General features: G+C 46.0%; 1 protein-coding gene across 6 annotated transcripts in view; it reads right to left on the reverse strand.

The window, feature by feature from the left end:
• FAM217B (family with sequence similarity 217 member B) overlaps window positions 1–22,597 on the reverse strand; it is a 130,736-nt gene that overhangs the window by 96,527 nt on the left and 11,612 nt on the right. For all 6 annotated transcript variants that reach the window (XM_069243413.1, XM_069243411.1, XM_069243412.1 and 3 more), the window contains one exon: window positions 1,285–1,443. In XM_069243413.1, coding sequence (XP_069099514.1) covers window positions 1,285–1,370 — 86 coding nt within the window. In that variant the 5' untranslated portion in view covers window positions 1,371–1,443. The remainder of the gene's footprint in view (window positions 1–1,284; window positions 1,444–22,597) is intronic.

A 22,597-nucleotide genomic window follows, 5' to 3' on the forward strand; every position in this document is an offset into this window, starting at 1 on the left:
AAACAATCATGTGAATTTCTCCGAGATGGTCTCTACATCGTTATCATAATAAAGAGAGTCTCGTATAGTGACGTAGATGTAGAACTTTCTACCCCCAGCTAAGGATGTGAGTTCTAGATTAAGCATGTAAGAAAGATTTATGCTGATGCAGCAAAAAATGTTTAGACATCTCTCTTTTGGCCTTTCTCCTTGACCTCATTTTTTTTCAAAGTCTTTATGGAGGCGGCATTGTACATCCGTACTTGAAGTCTCAGTTGGAGCAAAGAAGTTAATTTCATCAGCCTAATTTGTGCGATGCTTGCAGGCACCGGACTTATTTCTGGGAACTTTCCATCACAGAATGAGGAAAAAAAATGTGAGAATGCAGATAGTGGAGGAAGAGGAGAATAATAACAAAGCAAGATCGCAGGAATGAAAATGGAGGGGGGAGGAAGAAAGTAGGTGAAGTGAAATCAAGACGAGAGAGCCTTGGCATTTAGCAACCAGGGTATTTGACAACACCAACAGTGAGCTCGTGAGGAAAACTTTGCGTCCCTGCACTTACTTTTATTTATTTTTCACATTAAACACTGTCACCTGTGGCAGCGAGACCTTAAAACATATGATGTAGCAGATTCAGTGATGTCACGTATTCAAACTGTGGTTCCTTTGAGGTCAATGTACAAAGTTACTGAAGCTACCTTTGAACGGTACCAGACTTCACATTGCCTCATAATCACTAGACATATCTAGTGCTTGGGTTGCCTACCTGGATTTGTTTGCAACTCTAGAAATAATCCATTTATGATGATGTTCATTACTGTACCCAGCAGTTCAGGTTTGCTTGTTGTGCACTAGTGATTTACCAGCACAACGAATGACAGGACATCAGATTACTTTTCTCTGCGGTTTTAAAATAAGGTAGGTGAATGCATTAATGATAGTCCTTGCAAAGTAACCATACTAGCCTCCTGTAAGAACACCCATAACCATCTGCAAAATGTGTCATAAATCGGGGTATCTGTAGAATAAGCTGCATTTATTACTTTGGAGTCAAGTCAAAGTAACAAAGTAATAAAACACTTTGAAGAGGCCACCAAATAGTAGGGCAGTGCAAAACAGGATACACACATAAATTATCAAATTAAAAAAAAATGCTAATATGGCTTGTGTTTCAAGAAACTAATTTCCATGGCAACATCAGTCAAGTTCATACTGCAGATAGCTTCCAGCCTCAGCGTTTAAATAGGAGGGTGAGTCTTCAGCAGGCATAGAATCAAAAACAAAAATAGGTCATGTCCTTACATTAACATTCCTTCGTAGCTCTCGTGGTCTTGGCTTTGCTTTTTGCGTGCCCCCAAAGAGGGAAAGTCTTGAATGGTCGGTCCCATAGCATCTCATCTACAGTTCTAGTTGCAGCAGGTTTCTTTTTCGCACCATCTTATGGTCTGTAAACTGTCCTACCTGTGAACATTAGAAGCAGTACATCAATCACAACCTGAGGCCAAATGAAGCATATGGTTTAATGTGCACAGTGAATTAGTCGGACACTCCTGAAACAGGACAGCATTATTATTGAGAATACTCCCTGGCCTTCAGTAACCTGGAGTATTTCTTCGCTTTCTATACACGTACCACCTCACATTCCATAGAATGTTTAGGTTTTGTTGGCCTTTCGTTAATACATTTTTTAAATAAAACAATAGTGTTAAGGAGCAGTGGGCTTTAGCGATTCTGTGGCTGCAGTGTTTAATGCATAATAATGGATTTACATCTGCCACATATTTTGCAGATTCCACAAATATGTTGTTTCTTGATTAGATTGGATCAAAGTAATACTGGTAGGAGAGGCCTATGGACGTGGGATTGGGGGGGATGGTGTCTCACCCTCCGGCAGGGCCAACCTCTGTTGTACCCGATGTTACCGGGCTGCAGGAACCGCTCCTTATAGTGCACAGCTGCCGTGAGGACATGCTCTCTGCATGCACTCCACCAGGCTGCTTGCTTTCCCTGGCTCAGTTCACCCTTTCTGCAACATGTAGCCACTACACATAATTTCCAGTTGTATAGGACTACATCTGTGGGCCCACAAGGTGGGAGCTTATCACAGCGCACCTACATCCACGAAAATCCCTGGTGCGCCAGGTTCCAGGCAGATTTTTTTGTGGTACCACACTGAAAAGATTAGAGGAGGCTCACCGGGGTACTGGAAACAAGATTTATTGAAGATAAACCGGGAGGGAGACTCCCCAACGGCCGCTGTCTCCACCGCACTCTGTATTTCTCCCTCTGTTCTGTTCCACGTGCTGCGAGCTGCGCACGGCGCACACACAGCGCGTGGATCAGAATTAACGGGATACCACACACACATCATAGGTAGACAGGCAGCAAGTGCGCCTCACCTTCGAAGGGGAGCAAAAGGGCAACTAAGGACCATGGACAGGCTGCTGCAACCAATAAAGGTTGTAGTGGGTGGGCTGTCCATCTTCCAAATATAATTATATACTTCACGATGATAAACTTCCCAGGAGATGCTTTGTGGATAAGCAAGTTTCTTTATTGAAAATGGACCCACAACTGCAGCAGCTACCTTCCACGTCGAGAGACCGCAGGCAACTGCCAAAGCCTAACACTCTCGAACCTGGAATGCAGCCGATGCCATCAAGGTTCCAAACAAGAAATAACAGAAATAAACAAAGCACAGCAATATTTTCTGTAATAGAAATGCAGCAACAACCAGAGAATAAAACAGTAAATAGTATATTACATCATCTTCTTTCCTTACAAAAAAAACGAAGCACTAATGGAAGCTATTCAGCTCAACACAAAATCATCACACTTGGAAGGCATACGGTTGGGGCGTGCACAAAATACATCACAGTTTTCCTTTTCTTTATTGGAATTATTTTCCTGAATATTATCAGAACTAGTGTCCCGCTCATTGCTTCCCGTTTCATGATTAGTATACAACTCTGGAACATTAGAAACCAAATGCTCACTGGTATAAATGTTGTTCCCAATATATATATATATATATATATATATATATATCAGTGGTTATCATATTGCCTGCATTCATGTGGTAATCTCTGTCAGAATATACCTTTCTAAAAATATCAGCTTGGGCTGTAGATAACGGTACTACACTATTTCTATTTCACCATCCTTTCCCTTCCAACAACAGACAATTCTTGTTTGCTTTGATAACTTTAACTGGCATGGAAAATTTGGATTCCCCTTTAATTACTCTTTGCAGTTTTCTAATCAACACATATTCTTGCACATTTATTTGGGTATCTTTAACCTTATTTCTAATGTCATAGTTCATTTTCTGTATAATTTGTTTCTTTAATACTGTATTTTGATCAGATCAGTGTCCTTCATCCATTCAGATTTGTATTTTTCATTTTGTATTAACCAAGATGGTACAAGTTTGGTTCTTGATTTTCTGCCTCTGAGAAGATTAAATGGGGACAAGATCCATCTACATTAGCAGCAACAGCAGTTTGGATGCCTTCTTTTAAAATACTGTTTGCTCTTTCTACCAAACCATTGGACGCTGGACTATACAAGGTCACTTGAGAATGTCTGATATTAAATTTCCTCATAAAATCTTTCATTTTCTTGGATGTGAAATGCACCCCATTATCAGTAACTACTGAAGAAGGAGGACCCTCTAAACAAATGGGTTTTTCGAGAAACGCTATCACAGATTCTAAATTGGTAAATGCTACAAACGGATAATGAATCCCCTTCGAAAAATAATCTATAACTACAATTAAATGCCTCATCTCTTTGGGTAAGATATAAAATGGGCGCAAGAAATTGCACAAGAAATCAATAGCTATCCTATCCCAAGCTTTATCAGGAAAAGGAACAGAACATAAAGGTTTGGTGGTGCATTTCCAATACTTATCTGAAACCATACAGTTTGTCAAGACAAGTACGCTTCTTTCAATTTTTTACTTGTAGCAGAAATACCTAAATGCCCTTCATGTGCAATTTTCACAATTTTATGTCTTAGGTCACTAGGTGGAATAAATAAGTTACCTCTCATACATATGTCATTTTCAAATGACAATTCTCTGGCTATTTGATTGAAGGTTCTCATCTCACCACTGAGATTCTTCTCTGAAGGCCAACCACTTTTGATGTATTGAAAAACTTGTGATAACACTTTATCTTTTGACGTGGCTAGCTTCCAATCATCCTTTGTAACGTTACTATCACAGGCTGAAATAGCATCAACTAGCCCAATGTAACAGCATATGGGATAAACAATCAGCACAAGTGTTTTTTCCTCTTTGTACATATTTTACTCTAAGGTCTTTACTCCTGCAACTTAGAAAGTAAATGGACCAGGCGAGCAGAAGCTTTTCCCAAACCATTTCCAGAGTGTAGATACACTAATGGTTTGTGATCAGTGTATATATCACAACTGTTTCCCCATATATAGGTTTTGAACTTTTGTTCCCCCCACATACAAGCTAGGGCCTCCCTTTCAATAGTACTGTAATTGCCTTCTGCTTCAGCAAGTGTTCTAGACACAAAGGCGACTGTATTCTCCTGTCCTTTGACCCACTGACCAAACACAGCACCAAGATCCTTGAGGCTGGCATCCACAGTTATAAATGATTTTCCAAATGGAATGAAAGATTTCAGAGAAAGAGCAGACAATACCAACTCATTGACATTTTGGAACGCTATAGTAATCTGATCATACCAAACAAATTTGTTCCCTTTTTTAAGTAATGATCTTAAGGGTTGAACCATTAATGCATTACCTGGCACAAAGCATACATAATACTCCCACAACCCCAAAAATGAACGCAGAGCATCTTTGTCAGTGGGAGGAGGAGCATCTCGGATTGCCTCTAAATTGCAAAGCTTCGGTTTTATACCATCTCCTGATATTGTGTGACCTAGTTATTCCACCTCCTCAACCATGAGTTTGCACTTGTCTGTTTTAATTGTCATTCCACGGGATTGCAAAATGTTTAAAAAAAAACTTTCTTCAATACTTGTATATGTTCCTCAGCCGTTTCAGTATGAAAAAGTATGTCAACTTGAAATGCTTGAACATCGTCTATTTCCCCAAACGACATGTCGATCATCTTCTGAAAGACACTTGCGCCGATGCCAATCCAAATGGAAGTCTATGATATTTAAACGCACAAAAAGAAGTAACAAATGTGGTAAGTGTCTGAAAATCTTCACTAAGTGCAATTTGATGGTATGCCGAGTGTAGACCTAAGGTTGTGAAAACTTGGGAAATTCCTACATTTATAATCATTTCTTGAATATGGGGAAGAGGATTACAATCCACCAAAATATTTTTGTTGAGCGATCTCAAGTCAAAACACAACCGAAGGTCACCAGACCTCATTTTAGTAAGGACAATCGGCGAAACCCATTCTGAAGAGTCAGTAGACGTAATTATTCCCTCAGATGGCAATTTATCCAATGGTTTCTTCAATTTTTGCCTCCTGATCAAAGGAACTGGCCTAACCTTATGTACTATTGGTAAAGCTCCTTTATTTAGCTTAATACAGTTTTCAAAACCTTGAACATTCCCCGCTTTATCCATAAAAACTTTGGGAAATTGAGATTCCATTTGTTAAATTATTACATCTGTAGACAACACAGACATAAACAAATCACCATCAGCTGGCAGATCACCCAAAATAATAGGTATATCATGTTCCGGATGTAAAATTATTTTGAGCTTTGCAGACACTTCATACATTTTATTCCCTATGGTTGGGCAAAAATACCTATTACCAATATGACTGTGTGGACCACACAGGAAGCAAACACTTGTTCCTTGCATCAGTCCCTTCCTAAATTTGGAAGGCTTGTCACTAACAGCGTAAACTGAACCATCTTCAACCACACAACTATCAATCGAATGAGCACCATGACTAGATACAACTTTAGAAGTAATGATGGACCTTTCAATGCTTTCGCACTATCAATCGTCTCTGCTAAAGTGGGATTACAACAAGCTAAAAGACAATCTTGTATTTTATTTTATTTTAAAACAATAAAATACAAATTGGTCTCTTATATAGACATCTACGTTGCTACCAAAATCGCATTTGGCTGCTAATACATGCAACCTAGTTACATATTCTTCGACCGGATCCTCAGGTAACTGCCTGCACATGGCAAAATTAAATCTTTCTAACAGAACACTGGATTAATCCAAATACTGTCTCTTCATTCTTTCTTTCCCTTCCATATAAACATTCCATATTACATCTCCACTCTGAGGCGCTGGAATGGGTGGCAAATTGTCAAAAACAAGATGCTCAGAAACACCTAAATGGTTAAATAAGACTGCCATCTTCCTGACTGGTGAATATTCATTAGCATTTATTGCTGTAAGATAATTCTAAAATATACTCAACCACTGACACCACTTTAAATCTGGTTTTCCACCCTTCTGTAAGATGGGTGGAGGTTGAACAACTCCTTCAGTTGACGTCATCCCTAAAAGTAATTTTTTCTTTAAAAGAAAATGAATGAGGATTTGATGTACAGACAGTTAATAATGATTGTACTTAAATAAAACTGTAAAAGGAACATTGCACTATAAATCAGATGTGTCACTAAAAGCAGAATAAAGTAAGCACAATAACCACAGTATTTAGTCAAGCTTACAAATGACTCCACACATGTCCATGTTTTTTTTTTCCTTCAAAGTACAAATTCATGAAAATAACGCTGCTAACTCAGTAAGCGTCTCTTCAATTGACTATAAATCAATGTTTATCACTGCACCACACTCTTCTAGCCAGTCAAAACGCTGCACACTGCCCCAATGATGTCAACACGCTATAAGACCTGTCTGCGGAATAGCATTGCTAGCCGCTATATTATTTCTCACAAAGCCCCGTAATTGAGTATTCAGCTCTCTGAAAAGGAAGACACACAAAGTGTTGCGTCATCGTATCCTGGTGATCACGTTGTATTCAGGTAACATGCACAAAAAACAAGTTGCATAGTATCCTGTTGCATCTCATTGTGTAGTATCTAGGCATCCAGCAAGAAGCGCCGTGTACAAGAAGCATTGAATTGTATCCCTTTGTGTCGTTGCATCCTAGTAACATGCACAGGAAGCACTGGGTCACATCTCGTCACGTGGTATCTAGCCAACCAGCTCGCCTAACGGACATCGTATCCTCGATAATTTCCTCCTTCTCTTGAAAATGAAATCCGCCTTGAGAACTCCAAAATACTCCAGGCGGCAATATAGGATACATAACTGTAGAAATCCAGGTTGGTGGGTCCTTAACAGTCTAGCAGAGTGGAACTCACACCACTCCAGGTACCAAATAATGTAGTGGGTGGGCTGTCCATCTTCCGAATATACTTACATATATACTTCACTACGATAAACTTCCCAGGAGACGCTTTGTGGATAAGCATGTTTCTTTATTCAAAATGGACCCACGACTGCAGCAGCTACCTTCCACGTCGAGAGAACGCAGGTAACTGCCAAAGCCTAACACTCTCAAACCTGAAATGCAGCCGATGACATCAAGGTTCCGAACAAGAGATAAAAGAAATAAACAAAGCACAACAATATTTTCTGTAATAGAAATACAGCAACAACCAGAGAATAAAACAGTAAATAGTATATTACGAAGGTGCAAGCGGAATGCAGGACCCAGACACCCAGATGGATCTAGATGTTAAGAATCTTCTACTTGAAATGCGAGGTAGCCTGGCTGCCCTAAACAACACATGGAGGACATGAAGGAGCACCTAGCCAGCAGCATACCCGCCTGGACATGGCGGAAAGGAGGATATCAAAGGATACGCCATGCAACAGGTGAAACTGCAGAGTGAACTGAGGGCCTCAATCGAAAGTATTAAAGTCAAAAAGGAAGATTTGGAGGCCAGGTCACAGAGAAGAAACTTATAGATCATGAGCAACTACTGAGACAGGGACACAATCTTTTGCATGGCCTGGGAGGAGTACAGCCCAGCATGAGGGCACCACACAGTCTTTCTATTCAAACTTCGCCCAGGAAGTCCAAGATACAAGGCACAAGTGCTTTCTGGTAAAGAAAAAGCTCTGTGCTCAAGACCTACAATATCCTATGCTCTATCCAGTTAGAATGCGCATCAAGTAGAAAGACAAGCTTCATATATTTGCAATCTTGGCAGTGAATACATTCATGAAACAACTGCCATGTACAGGGGAGAAGCCTAATCACCATTCTCCTTGCTGATGAATGATGTGGAATACCTGTGGTTGGACAGCTCTCTCAGGGACAACCTGACACTGAACAATTTTGTGAAATGAGCTCACTAACGGACCCCCACAAATGTGGGCCTTGTACATAAGACAAAGGCCCTAGGCCAAAAGACTGCCAAGCTGCGGGGAGCGAGGTGAAACTGCACCAGTTTACATAGTTGAAGCAGACCCAGCTTATGGCCGACGCCAACCCAACCCAACTGCACTGCTTGACTGACAATTTGGCATAATATCAGAGATCAACACCATGTGATTAGCACCTGTGGCCTAACCCTACAGAAATGAGATGTTATGATGTAACTGGATAGGCAATATCAGTCTTATTATCTATTTTCTGAGTTACAGTTCCTAATGGGGTGCTTCCATCAAAATGTCTGTGCTTGACATGGGTGGGTGTGGAGGGGGTGAGGGGAGTTGTGGCAGCTACAGCACACAATGTGCTCAACAGTGACACACCTACCACAGACACTGCTGCCATCTCAACGTTCAAAGGGGGTCCTCAAAAACTCCCTTATTGACACAAATTACACCCATTAACATCCTCAAGCTCCTAACTTGGAATGTGCGCGCGTGAATGATCCCCAGAAGACCCGGCTGATACTATCTTACCTCTCCCACCAAAAAATAGATGTTGCCTTTATCCAAGAGACCCACTAAGCGAAATCTTCACCTTTGCCATGTGCTAGTAAATGGAGCTCACATGAATTTATTTCTCCTCATACTTCACACATGTGAGGGGGAGGGGGCTGTCATGTTAATCCAGAGAGGGGCACCAATAAGAACTGTCACATGCTTGCTGATGATCAAGGATGTTTACTTGTATTGCAAATACAGATAGAGAAACTCACATTACAATGATCAATGTGTATGGCTGAAATATAGAATACTGTGACTTTTACAAGAGCCTGGGGAGTTGCCTAATGATAAACACTACACAACACTATGAGTAGGACTTCCATTTCCCCATGCAGCCAGCATAGATACCGCTGGTTCTACGGTGGTGTGACACATGCAAGCTCAGGCAGCACTACAGAATGTAATGGCCTAGTGGGGACTGGGGGACTTGTTCTGATCCTGCTACCTGGAGATAAAGGTCTACACATTCCACACTACTGTACATAATTCCCTTTTAAAATTAAACTACTGGCTCAGGACTCGCAATGTACTGGGCTAGTTAGATAGGGATTGAGCAGATGCCAAAAACATTACAGGATTATGCACTAGTGGCCATTACAAATTCATATCTCCACAATGACATTTGGCACTAGACTCTGGCGACTACGCTCAGAGGGAACTGTTAGATGAGGCTTTCACAATTGAAATTCGACAGGCCATTATCTCCCACGTTGCGGTAAATCCCGGCATTGTAGACATGATAGGGATACCCAGGGAAGCATTCAAGGTAGTCATAAAGGATGAATTCATTTTCAAAGGGCAATGTATACTGAAATCTATATAAGAGGACCTAATTATGCTGGAGTCCGAACTCTCAAAACTTGAAAATGAGCTAAAAGAATGTTCCGACCACCACACACTGGCGCATGTGGGCGCCAAGCAGGTTGAGTTTGGTGATGCTGTGGCATGAGAGCTGAAATTCTTAGAAAAATATGTAGCTGCCCAACAGTATGGGGAAGGGGAGCACAGGGGAAGATTCGGAGCTAAGATGATACGTCCCCCGAAGGCAGCAGCTGGGATAGTAGAGAGTCTATCACTGGCGGGGTTACATACCATAAGTCGGCAGAGCTCCAACAGGAATTTGCTACATATTACACAGGCCTCTACACAGCAAAGCCTCCCCAGTGCGCCAAATACTTAGAACAGTTACATAGGCTTGGCAGGACTAACAACAAAGGGAACCCCTGTATTTCCTCCGCATGCTGCAAGAAATAAAAGCAAGCGTTAAGGACTTATGTAATGGGTTGGCTCCAGAAGGGGACATGCTTCCAGTTAAGTTTTATAAAACAGATGTCAAGAACTTGGCTTTGGTCCTTTTAGAACTATACACAGAAGCACCTGAACTCAGCATCCATGGCCATCCCGACCCTGCATGAATATGGTTATTACACTCCTCAAGCATGGCAAACCTGCACACCGCTGGGAGTCCTATCGTTCTCTCTCTTTGATCAGTGTTGATACAAAGATACTGGCTAAACTAATTGCTAAAAGACTGCTTCCCATACTGAGGCCGTACCAGGCAGGATGTGTACCGAATAGATTCACATCAGACAAGTTATCGGTGCTATTTACGCTTGCCTACCATATAGATCAAGCATTGGTGGCTCTCTTTAGATGCAGCCAAACCCTTTTATTCAGTGAAATGTCCATACCTCCTAGCAGGGTTAGGAAGGATGGGATTGGGCAGACAGCTAGTACGGTGGGTCACAAAGCTGTACACCAATCCCCATGCCAGGATCAGCATTAACAATCTACTATCGCCCATAGCCCCAATAAAGGGAGGAAACAACAGGAATGCTCCGGCCCCAATCTTGTTTGCACTAGCGATGGAACCTCTAGCTTGCATAATACAACAGCAACACTCACAGGGAGGGGTACAGTTCCATATGCGAAGGCTATACATACACAGGAGGCTGAGTTGGGATATGACATTCCACTACAGTGATACACATACTGCAGTGAATAGATAAGACAGGTTGCATATAATGGCAGATTTTGACTCTTGCATCTACAATTTATATACAGGACTTATTGCACACCAAGGTCCCTTGCCAGACACAGCTTAACCACTGACACTAATTGCTGGAGATGCATGCCCCAGAATGCAGACTTTTTACACCAGGCATGGGAGTGCTCTCCAGGCTGAACCTACTGGGCATGCTGAATGAAACGATCAACAGTACAACCTCCCTTACTCTGACACTAACCCAACTGATTGCACTACTGTGGCATAGTAAAGGGGTGCCCAACACATACAGGCGCTTTTTGGTACTCGTCCTACTGGTAGGGAAACATAGGGTGGCAATGAACTGGAGGAAGCCCTCTTCTCCTTGATATGCATAATGGCTAAGGGATCACACCACCTGTTCAACACACTCTGAGGTTTATGGAACAACACTGCCACAGGCATGTTGAGACGAGGACATTGGAGCCTTTTGTGCCTATACCTCCTAGCCCAATAATCCACATCTTGAGCCACCATCTGGACGTGCAGGGCTTGACAGTCTCAATGACATAATTGGGTGAAAATTCATATGGATTGGCATTACCCATTCCCTCTCATATTGCTTTGAATGATGATGATAGTAACTGATGATTAAGGCACTGCAATGAATCACTGTCATAATGCAGAAGCTATGCTCAATGTAAAACCTGAATACTGACTGCAAGAATGCCAGTTGTTGCTGTGTTAAAAAGATTATTTTTTTTTATCTCCACTACAACTTACACTGAAAATGGTACACGTCTAATGTGTCCCTTCTTAGCTTCTGCACGCCTTACTGTAGGAAAGTACCCTCTTTCTTGGCATGGTTACCTCCATTTACTGCCTGTTGTCAGTGTGTTTGACTGTGTCCACTGGGATCCTGCTAACTAGGACACCAGTGATTATGCTCTCTCCCTTCTAACTTGGTAACGTTGTTACTTACACCCCACATTTGGCATATTGGTACCCCCATTTAAGTCCCTAGTATATGGTACCCAGGGCATTGGGGGTGCCAGGGCATCACCATGGATTGCAGCATGTATTATGCCACCCACAGGGAACCTATGCAAAGCGTATCTGCAGGCCTGCCATTGCAGCCTGCGTAAAAGGGTGCACGCACTCCCTTTCACTACAGGTCACTGCATCAGATCATTGCAAGTCACCCCTATGGCAGGCCCTCCTAGCCCAAAGGGAAGGGTGAAAGTACCTGTGTGTGAAGGCACCCCTGCACTAACAGAGGTGCCCCACGAACTCCAGTTCTATTTTCCTGGACTTCGTGAGTGCAGGGAGGCCATTTTATGTGTGTACTGGACATAGGTCACTATGTCCAGCTGCATAAGGGTAACTCCGAACCTAGGTATGTTTGGCATCAAACATGTCGGAATCATACCTCAATACTGTTGCCAGTATTGGAAGTATGATTCCGTGCACTCGGTGGGCTCCTACCAGCCTTCTGGAGTTTTCCGGGCAGCCCAAGCTGCTACCACCCCTCAGACAGGTTTCTCCCCTCCCGCTGCTTGAACATCTCAAGCCCAGGAAGGCAGAACAAAGGATTTCCTTTGGGAGAGGCGGGTAACACCCTCTCCCTTTGGAAATAGGTGTTTCATGGCTTGAGAGGAGTAGCCTCCCCAAGCCACGGGTATGCTTTGAAGGGCACAAGTGGTGCCCTCTGTGCATAAACCAGTCTACACCTGTTCAGTGACCCCCAGTCCCTGCTCTGGCACGAACCTGGACAATGGAAAGGGGAGTGACCACTCCCCTGTCTATCACCACCCCAGGGATGGTGCTCAAATCTCCTCCAGAGGGTCCCTGGGTTCTGACATCTTGAATCCAAGGTTGGTAGGGACCTCTGGGAGCATTTGAGTGGCCAGGTCAGGCAGGTGAGGTCAGAGCCCCCTCATGATATGTGCTCACCTGGCTAGGTGACCAATCCCTCTTTCAGGGCTATTTAGGGTCTCTCCCTTGGGTGGGTCCTCAGATTCGGCTTGCAGGATTCTAGCAGGACTCCTATGCAACGGTACTTTGACTTCTACGCGACTGGAGCCTCCAGGAACCAACAATCTGCATCCACGAGGAAGACTCTGCTTGCAACGTTGTTTCCACTGCTCCTTCCAGCTTCTACAACATTTGCCCATGCTGTGCATCCTCTGAGGGTGGAAAGTCTTCAGTCTGCACGTGAAGGAAGGAAGAATCTCCCTTGGAGTGAAGGAGTCACTCTCCTGCATTCGCACGTACCAACTGCAACGACAACAGGCTGCGTGAACCTCCTCTCATCCTGAGCTGCGTGGATCCTGCATCACGAGTGGTGATCTGGAGTAGTTCTCTTGTTCCTCTCTGCCAGTTGTCCAACTTTGATGGAGGTAAGTCTTTGCCTTCCCACGCAGGTCAGTACCCCCATGCACTGCGTCTCTTGCAGCTGCCAAGGCTTGTTTGCATCTCCTCCAAGGGATCTTCAGGCTACGTGTAGCTCCAGCCACCAGCACTCCTTCCTGTGACGCACAGTCCTCTGCGTGGTTCTCCTGTGGCATGGGAACCTTCTCCAGTCGTGCTGCATGGGCTCTCTGTGACTCCTGGGTCCCCATTCTATGGGACTCCTGTGGGTTCCACCTCTGCTCCTGTGAGATCTGTGTCGCTGAGGGTCCCCCGTGAATTCCCCTCCTGGGTTGAGTCCTACTGGGCCGTGCTGGTCCCCGGGAGCTCCACTTTCCGCCAACGCCGACATTGGCCTTTGCACCAGAACCCAACTTCAATCCTTCTTCCAGTGTGGGACATCATCTGCATCCCTGAGAAACTCCTCACCGACTCCAGGGCTGCATGCTGACCTTCACATCACCGACGACCAACTCCTGCAAACCTAGACTGGTGGGTAGGGGTTCCTGCCCCACTGGACTCTTCTGTGACTTCTGGACTTGGTCCCCTTCTTCCACAGGTCTTCCTCTTGCAGTCTTGTCTGGGCGTTTCATTTTCTTCTTTTCCTTCCTTTTGGGAGGTTTGGGGAAAATCAAGTTACTTACTACCTTTTTCCTCGTAGCTAGAAGGCACTGTGGTGCTTACCTTTGGGGTTTCCTAGTACCCCCAACTCCCCTATACACATTCCACTTACCTAAGTGGGGGGTCCTGTGTTCGCTATCCACTTTTTTAATATATGGTTTGGGCTCCTCCTAGGGTCACTATTGTCTATTTGTATTTGCACTGTTTTCTATCACTTTCTATGCCTATTGATGATAACTAGTGTACATATCTAGGATGTTACTTACCTCCTATTTGACGCTTGCCTCTCTAGTATGGTGTCACTAAAATAAAGTACCGTTATTTTTGTAACATTGAGTCTCGTGTGTGTAAGTGATGTGACTACAGTGGTATTGCATGAACTTTGCATGTCTCCTAGATAGGCCTTGGCTGCTCATCCACAGCTACCTCTAGAGAGCCTGGCTTCTAGACACTGCCTACACCAGACTAATAGGGGATACCTGGAACTGGTATAAGGTGTAAGTACCTCAGGTACCCACCACACACCAGGCCAGCTTCCTACACTTATCCACAAAGACACTAGACGAGATGATAGATCAAAACCTAATATTCACACATTTATGATAAGGAAGACAACAGAGAAAACATCTTCCCTTCTGGAGAGTACATTAATGTACGCAAATAAACAGATTTCTGTCATCCTGGTACTATACATTGAGATATCAACATACAAGAGGTTGAATTTTAAGATGAACCTGAACTCAGGTAAAACATTTGCCCACATGGGGGCAGATAGGAGCTAAAAGTAATCAACACAAATAAAGACCCTCCAATTATAATTCATCCAATCGATCCAAATAGTTAAAGAATAAAGTGCTATTGGAGTATTTTGGGATCCATATAATCAAAGAGACAACTCAACCTGTTTCTCGCATTCTGTGTTCTTTCTTAGGTAAACTTCACATACATGCGAGATGGGTGATACCCTCTACAATCTTAAAATGCATAGTAGAAACCATAAAAATCAATGTTCTACACTGCATACAGTATCTGGTTTTGTGCCCTTAGGGCCCGATGTATGACGCCTATTAGTGGTCGCAAACGGCGAAAATCGCCGTTTGCAACCGCTAAACGGCCAGGTACGATGTACCATCCCAATTTTGCAAGTCGGTACACAGTTAGTGACTTGCAAAATAGGGATTGCGACTCGCAATAAGAAGGGGCGCCCTGAGGATGTCTCTTCCTAATTGTGAGTCGCAGTGGTATGTATTACTGTTTTGTGACCGTGAATGCAGTCACAAAACAATCGCAGTTAACACTAATTTCAAATTTGTGTTAACCCATTTGAAAACGTGAAGGGATCGCCATGGAACCCCTTCCCATTTGCGGATGCATATGAAAATGTGTTTTTCAGCACAGTCATGGGTCTCACGGACCACTGCCTACTCTGGAAAAAATTAAAAGAAAGCTTATGATTTTGCTTTTTGAAATGCGTCCCATTTTTCTTTGAGGAAAACACACTGCATTCCCAAAAAAACTGCTTTATTGAGAAGAAGTCACAGACATGAGGGTCTGCTGAGCCCAGTAGGCCACCATCCCAGTGAGTGCGGCCGATCCCAACTGGGTCGCCATTTGTGACCTGCTTCACGAATATTAATGAAGTAGGTCCCCTGCGACCCATTTGGGAATCGCAAACAGTGTGGTTCATACTGTTGTACATTTTATTTTGCGGTTCGCAAACAGATCACAAATTATGAGTTGCAAAACAAAAGGTCAGACTTCGGGCCCTTAGTGTGTTATCTCTGTAAGAGAAGAAAGAGTCTTCGCATCAGAATCACAAACAAGCACGAAATAGCAGATGTCCAACAGCACTGACAAAATGGCTATACAAAACATGAAGGAAGATTTGGCACTCCATAATTTAGCCATTTACATTTATGCTTCTAAATTATATAAAAATAGTCAAATTGCTACAAGCAGATCAGGGGAGGGCTAGCTAGAGACAAAGAAGAAATACTAACATCTGTTCACCCTTTTAAATTAGTACATTCAGCATCTGTGGATCAACAGAGGTGTTTCTAGAATGAAAAATATGAACAATTGGAGGTTGCCCTGAAAATTGAAGGCAATCCCTGAGACAGAGGGCGTGGAAAACGATATTTTGATTCTAGCTCCACTTGAAATAGTAAGAAAAATAGCAAGAAAAGTATTCAATATTTGGGCACCCAGTGGTCATAAATACATGACACAACCGTGAAATAAACAGGATACTAAACACATTAAATGCACCAAACTACTTTACAAACTGATTGTCCTGGTGTTGACTTGTACCATAAAAGCAACTTGAAAACATGTGTAAAAGTTAGGAAATAGTCTAATATGGGGTGTTAAATTGTGTTAAATTGCTGATATGGAAATAGAATATTACTGACGAAAGAGCATACAGCAGCAGATACAAAATATTTAATTTAAATTGGTACAGACATGTCAAGAAAGTATTAAACAAGTAGGTGCAACAAAATCAGCCATGAATAAATAAATAAACTCAGCTAGGAGTTTGAACTGCAAACTCAAATTTCAAGTTTGTAAGGAAATGTGACATTTTTGTGTGGCCTGCGCAGGTAATGGACCCACATTCGACCGTTCACTGGGAACCAAACACCCCATCGTAGTGCTTAAAACTCTGAGTAGTGGGGGCGTGGCTTCGGGCGTCAAGATGGCGGTCGCACTCTGAGAGTGCTCTGGACCCCTCCGTCATCCGCCCTCAGAAGCCGCCATCGAGAGGTCTACCATGCTGCCCTGGCCGCCCCTGTGAGCTCCTGGACCTCGGGGAGGCCTCCGGCGCTAGCGCTGGCTCAGTCCGATCCGGGAGAGCTGTGAAGGCTGGATACGACCGGGTCGGTGGGTCTCCTAAGATGGCGGCCTCCTCCGGCGCCGGTGCCGTGTGCGGGGCTGGAGTGCCTGGGGCGAGCTGAAACCTGGTGCCCCCGGGGGACGGGAGAGCGACGAAGCCGGCGTTCTCCGTTGGTCCTCGGAGGGCCGGATTATGAGGTGCTGGACCCGTGGGCCCGGCGAGAGGCCCGGAGAGAGTGAGCCCCGGGAGAGGGGCTCCCCTGCCAGACTCGAGTGGACGTGGTCGGGCCCCTGGACAGGGGCTTGCCCGCTAAGAAGACCGCGCGGAGTGTCCTACGGAGGGCATCTGGATCGGATTCTGCAGTCCGGAGCCCACGGGCCGGCTTGTGATACCCTGCCTATGCGAGGGGAGAGTAGCGAGGACGACGTGGAGGAGGTGAGCTGTGCGACTACGGGACGTGACTGTGCGGCACGGCCGCTGATCCTGGGCGACCGGGGTGAAGTGGACGCCTGCGGCCCCCCCTGGTCCGCCCGCGCAGGAGCGCAGTTGCCCCTCACGCCAGAGAGGAGAGGAGGAGGGGAGAAGAGAGATCGGGGCCCCCCTCCCCATAAGTAAGCAGCGTAATGGGAACTCAGTAGGGCGCAGCGGGCCTGAACATTAAGGCTGTGCCCTGCGATTCACAATCCCTAATTTTAAAGAGACTCCCCAAAGGCTTGCCCCTATTCCTCAGCCGCAATTTTGATAAAGCACGCCAATAACCTCGGAGATGGGAATTTAATTGCGACGCGCTGGGGCTCGCGGATGGTCATCGAGCCCCACGACTTCCCGTCTTTCCAAAACTGTCTGATAGGGGAAGAAACCGGCCACGGGGTAATCCAGCTACACATGACTGAGTGGAAGCCAACAAATTCAAAGGTCCTTGACATATTTCGCTGGCACACCCTGTTGGGGCCCGACCGCTGTGTCTTCCCTGTAGATGCGCTTAGGGTGCTGAATTTGGACGGAAGAGCTGCATAATTCGATCTGGGTTCTCCATCCCCTCCCTCCGAGATAACATGGGGAAAGACAGAGCAAGTAAACACCCTCCACCCTCTCAACCAAAGATTGATCAATTTGCAACGCCAACAGGTCCGAGAGGGGGCGGAGAGACAGCCGTGGGGGACCCAACACCAGACGGAGTGAATGCCATCCTCCTGGCAATCCAGTCTTCGCAATCAGCTGTAGAGACTAAAATCGGAGAGGTGCGTGAGGAGATGGGCCTTATCAGGCAGGACCTTAGAAATGCGGCAAATCGGATCACTAACGTAGAGGGCAGAGTCTCCTGCAACGAAGACGAACTAGCTGACCTTAGAACCAAGGTGGCCCAGTTACAAACTCGAACAGCAGAATTACATAGCCGGGCAGAAGATGCGGAAAATCGATCGAGACGAAACAACCTACGTTTTGTAGGATTCCCGGAAGGCGCGGAAGAGAATAAAGCCACAGAATTTTTAGAGCAATGGATCAAAAGCTGGATGCCAGACCAATCTCTTTCACCTTGGTTTGCAGTGGAACGTGCGCACAGGGCCCTTGGTCCTCGCCCCCCCTCCGGGCGGTCCAAAACGGCCGATGATTGCCCGAATCCTCAACTTTAGAGATCGTGACAATATCCTCAAAGAGGCGAGGCGCTCTGAAAATCTTCAGTGGGACAACTACAAAATCTTAGTATTTCCAGACTATACCCGGGAGGTCCAGGTCCGCCGCCGCTCATATGAGCAAGTGAAACAAAAACTTAGGGCGATGCAGCTTTCGTACATGCTCCTTTTTCCTGCGAGACTCAAAGTTATTATGGCAGACAAGGCGTACTTCTTCGATTCCCCGGAAGAGGCATGGGACTGGCTGACTGAGGAGGGCGTCGGGGCTCGGAGGGGCCCGGCGGCGCGAAGAGGGGAGCCCTTCCGGGGGGATCCCCCCCCCGCTGGTGGGCCCTGGCGGGGTCGTAAACGTACTAGGTCTCGAAGAGGAAGACGAGGACACTTGGACACTTCTGTGAACGGAGAGGCGGTGGGAGAGGCTGGCCCACAAATGGGAGGGTTGCCCGTTGAGTCTCCGACGGGACAGATTCAGGCGCAGGCCGAGGAGGAGGGCCGTCTGAGTCAATCCCCAGCGCTTGGCTGACGTGTTCCATGGAGCCCCGAATGGAGCGCATGGGGAAGTTTGGAGAGTCTGGTCCACCTTGAAGAAACCCGTGATGGGCTACAGCGGGGATACAGGCTCCCCTCAAGTACTGTAAAATATGGCTTGACTTCTAGTGAATAATTGTAAATGATCCGTCTTACTGGAGGGGTCCATCACTCCACTCCTATGGCAGTCCTTATGGCTGTCTTGTTTTGGTTGACGGTTAGGGCGACAGATGCTTCCTGGGTGGGAGTATGGGGTGGGGGGCGGTTTTGGGGGAGGAAGGTTAAGTTAGGGTTAGATAGTTGTATTTTGAGTATTGCGTTATTAAGTTTTAATTGGTCATTCCTTAGCCCACTGACTGGCATCCAAAGCTGTAAGACTCCTACGCAACCCACGTCTGGTCCACATTGCCACAAATCATTTCTTGGAATGTGAACGGGCTGCTAGATAAGATCAAGAGATCTGCAGTAATTAACACTCTCCGTAGATATTCCCCATTGGTAGCCCTATTGCAGGAAACACACCTCATGGGAACTAAATGCCCTATGTTGGCCCGAGGGGGATTTGATAGGGTCTATCACGCAGGCTTCTCTAGGGGATCAAGAGGGGTAGGTATCCTGCTTCATCGCTCACTACCCATGGTGGTAACATCTACGAGATCCGATCCACAAGGCAGATTCATAGTAGTCTCTGGACTACTTCGTGGCGTGACATTGAATCTTGTATGCGTATATGCCCCCCCAGCGGGATTTGACACCTTCTTATGTTCACTTCGACATGTGGTGGCGGGACTCCCCCAAGGAATCACAATAGTAGGAGGAGACTTTAATGCGGTTCTAGACCCTAGATTAGATGTGTCAGGAGATGTCACAGCGGGCAGGTCGGCCCGAGCCACAGGCCTTAAGAGTTGGGCAGACAGCCTAGGCCTATGTGAAGTGTGGAGAACTTGGCACCCTATGGAGCGTCAATATACGCACACGTCTGCTGCCCATCAGACACACTCTAGAATTGATCTAATATTTTTGCAGGCCATGGACTTCTCCGGTGTCACGGGAGCAGAGATACTGTCCCGTGGGGTGTCGGATCACGCACCGGTGCGAGTCCGACTGGGAGGAGTAGACCTCACCAGGCGCCCGGTATGGCGCCTAAATGCTTGGCTCTTGCAAGATGAAGATTGTGTCCTCGAGATTAGAGATCGTCTCACGCAGTACTTTGAACTGAATGTGGGAACAGTCCAGTCGTCAGGCACGCTATGGGCTGCCTACAAGGCTACCTTGAGAGGGCAGGCTAAGTGCCTCTTGCGAGCACGTGAGCGCATTCGTGAGTCACGTATGTCCGAGTTAGAAGCGGTAGCGTTAAAACTGGAACGCCAGCAAGCAGTCTTATCCGAAATCCCCACATTGAGGCAGCTCACCAGGGTCCGAGAGGAAATTAAACACCTAACACTTGAGTCAGCGAAGCATATGTGGAGGGCATCGTCCGCCCGAATTTATGGCTGGGGGGACAAAAATGGGAAGCTCTTACACTGGTTGGCCACTCGACCCTTAGCTAACAGAATCATTCCCGAAATTAGAGATAACACAGGTACCCTTCACAAGACACCCATCGAGATTGCACAGAGTTTTGCTTCCTATTATGCATGCCTATACGCAGAACACCCCCGGCCTACGGTTGAAAAAGCTTCCCCCCTCCTAAACGACATAACACTCGCCAGAGTGTCTCAGGCGACTAGGGACAGGCTGGACGAAGCACTTGACCTAGCGGAAGTAACGAGTGCGATTGCCAGTCTGGCTTCAAGCAAGACACCAGGTCCGGATGGGTTTCCTGCGGAACTGTACAAGAAATGTAGTGACATTCTGGCCCCACACTTACTTGAGATGTATAGAGAAGCCGAGCAGAAAGGTCACTTCCCCTCAGGGATTGACCTTGCTACAATAGTAGTAATCCCGAAGACCCAGCCCCCATCGCCAAATTGCTCGGCTTATCGGCCTATCTCCCTCCTCAACACTGAGATCAAGGTGCTAGCCTTGATCCTTGCCAATAGATTAAAAGAGGCAATGCCCGTCTTGGTGCACCCTGGCCAATGCGGCTTCATGCCTACGCGGAGCACCAGGCACTGTATTAGGCGTCTACATTTAGCCTTAGCACACCGTAAAATCCTGTCACACACCCCTCTAGCGCTGCTCCTACTTGATTTCGAGAAGGCCTTTGATACAGTGGATTGGTCCTATCTTGAACAAGTACTTATTAAAAACGGCCTTGGACCCAAGTTCCGAGGTCTTGTGGGACTGCTCTACTCTAATCCGACGGCTCAGGTCCAAGTAAACGGAGTGGTCTCAGGGGTGTTCCCGATCGGGCGTGGTACCAGACAAGGATGTCCACTATCCCCCTTACTCTTTGCATTAATAATAGAACCCCTGGCGAAGTTATTTCGAGAGGATCCTCTGATGGAAGGCTGGTCTTGGCCAGTGTGTCCAGAAGACCGTGTGGCACTTTATGCGGACGATGTCCTATTATACATAGCCAATCCGGCCAGGAGCGGTCCCCGTATCATGCAAATTCTGGATGTCTTCTCGGAGGCATCGGGTCTCGCCCTAAACCCCCAAAAATCCCTGTTGGTTCCGCTCCATCAATCTAGAGATTGTATGGACTGGCAACAAAGTATTCCAGTGCGAAGAAATAGCTTCAGATACCTGGGGGTGCATGTCGCAATGCTCCCTGAATTAGCATGGGAGCTCAATGTCACACCTTTAACCAGAAGAATCAAAGACGATCTTCAACGTTGGAAGGACCTTCCTCTTAATTTGCTGGGAAGAATCGCACTCTATAAGATGATGGCCCTTCCCAGACTTCTCTACCTCCTTCAAAACTATCCTAACCCTATCCCCATGAAATGGTTTAGAGACATGGACTCGCTAGCACGCCAATTTCTATGGAGTGGTACCCGTCCCCGGCTAGCGCTTAAAACCTGTCAGAGAGATGTTAATGAAGGGGGCTTGGGAATGTCTAATGTCCATTACTACCACCTGGCGACGCAACTACTAGTGATCAACGACTGGTTGGGGGGGGGTTGGACAGATCCGGCGTACCGTCTGGAACTCCAGACATTGACCTACCCCAAGATCTTTGACGCCCTATATGGTGGTAAGATCACTCGTGAGACCCCTGGGGTGACAGGGGTGGTGCTGCAGGGATGGCGGACGGCTCAAAAGATCTCGGGATGGTGGGGACGCCTTACTCAGCAGACCCCACTGTGGCGGGGGACCTGCTTGGGCGAAGTTGTGGGTCTTGAGGGATTCCAGAAATGGGATATTATAGGCATCTCTACTCTGGGTGATGTATGGGAGGGCACGAGCATGCGTTCCTTTGAGGATCTCCAAGAAATCTTTGCACTAAATAAGACACAGTTCCACAAGTACCTCCAAGTACGACATGCCCTTCTGACGCAGGTCCAGCCAGGGAATAGCATACCCGTAAGCAGTCCTATGGAGAGGAGGGCTCTGATGGGGAATCTGGGTAGGGGAGGTGTCTCCCAGGTGTATCGCACATTAATCTCTACTACGGCCTGCTCCCTGGAGGAACTTCGTCAGAAATGGGAGGGATGGGTGGGCCCTCTTGAAGAGGAGGACTGGACTGAAGCTTTGGCAGCTCCCCACTCCCTGACTATGACGACACGTCTCCGACTAGTACAGACATATTATCTTCATAC

This window comes from Pleurodeles waltl, chromosome 7 (assembly GCF_031143425.1).
Source record: "Pleurodeles waltl isolate 20211129_DDA chromosome 7, aPleWal1.hap1.20221129, whole genome shotgun sequence".
In the NCBI taxonomy this organism is placed as follows: Eukaryota; Metazoa; Chordata; class Amphibia; order Caudata; family Salamandridae; genus Pleurodeles; species Pleurodeles waltl.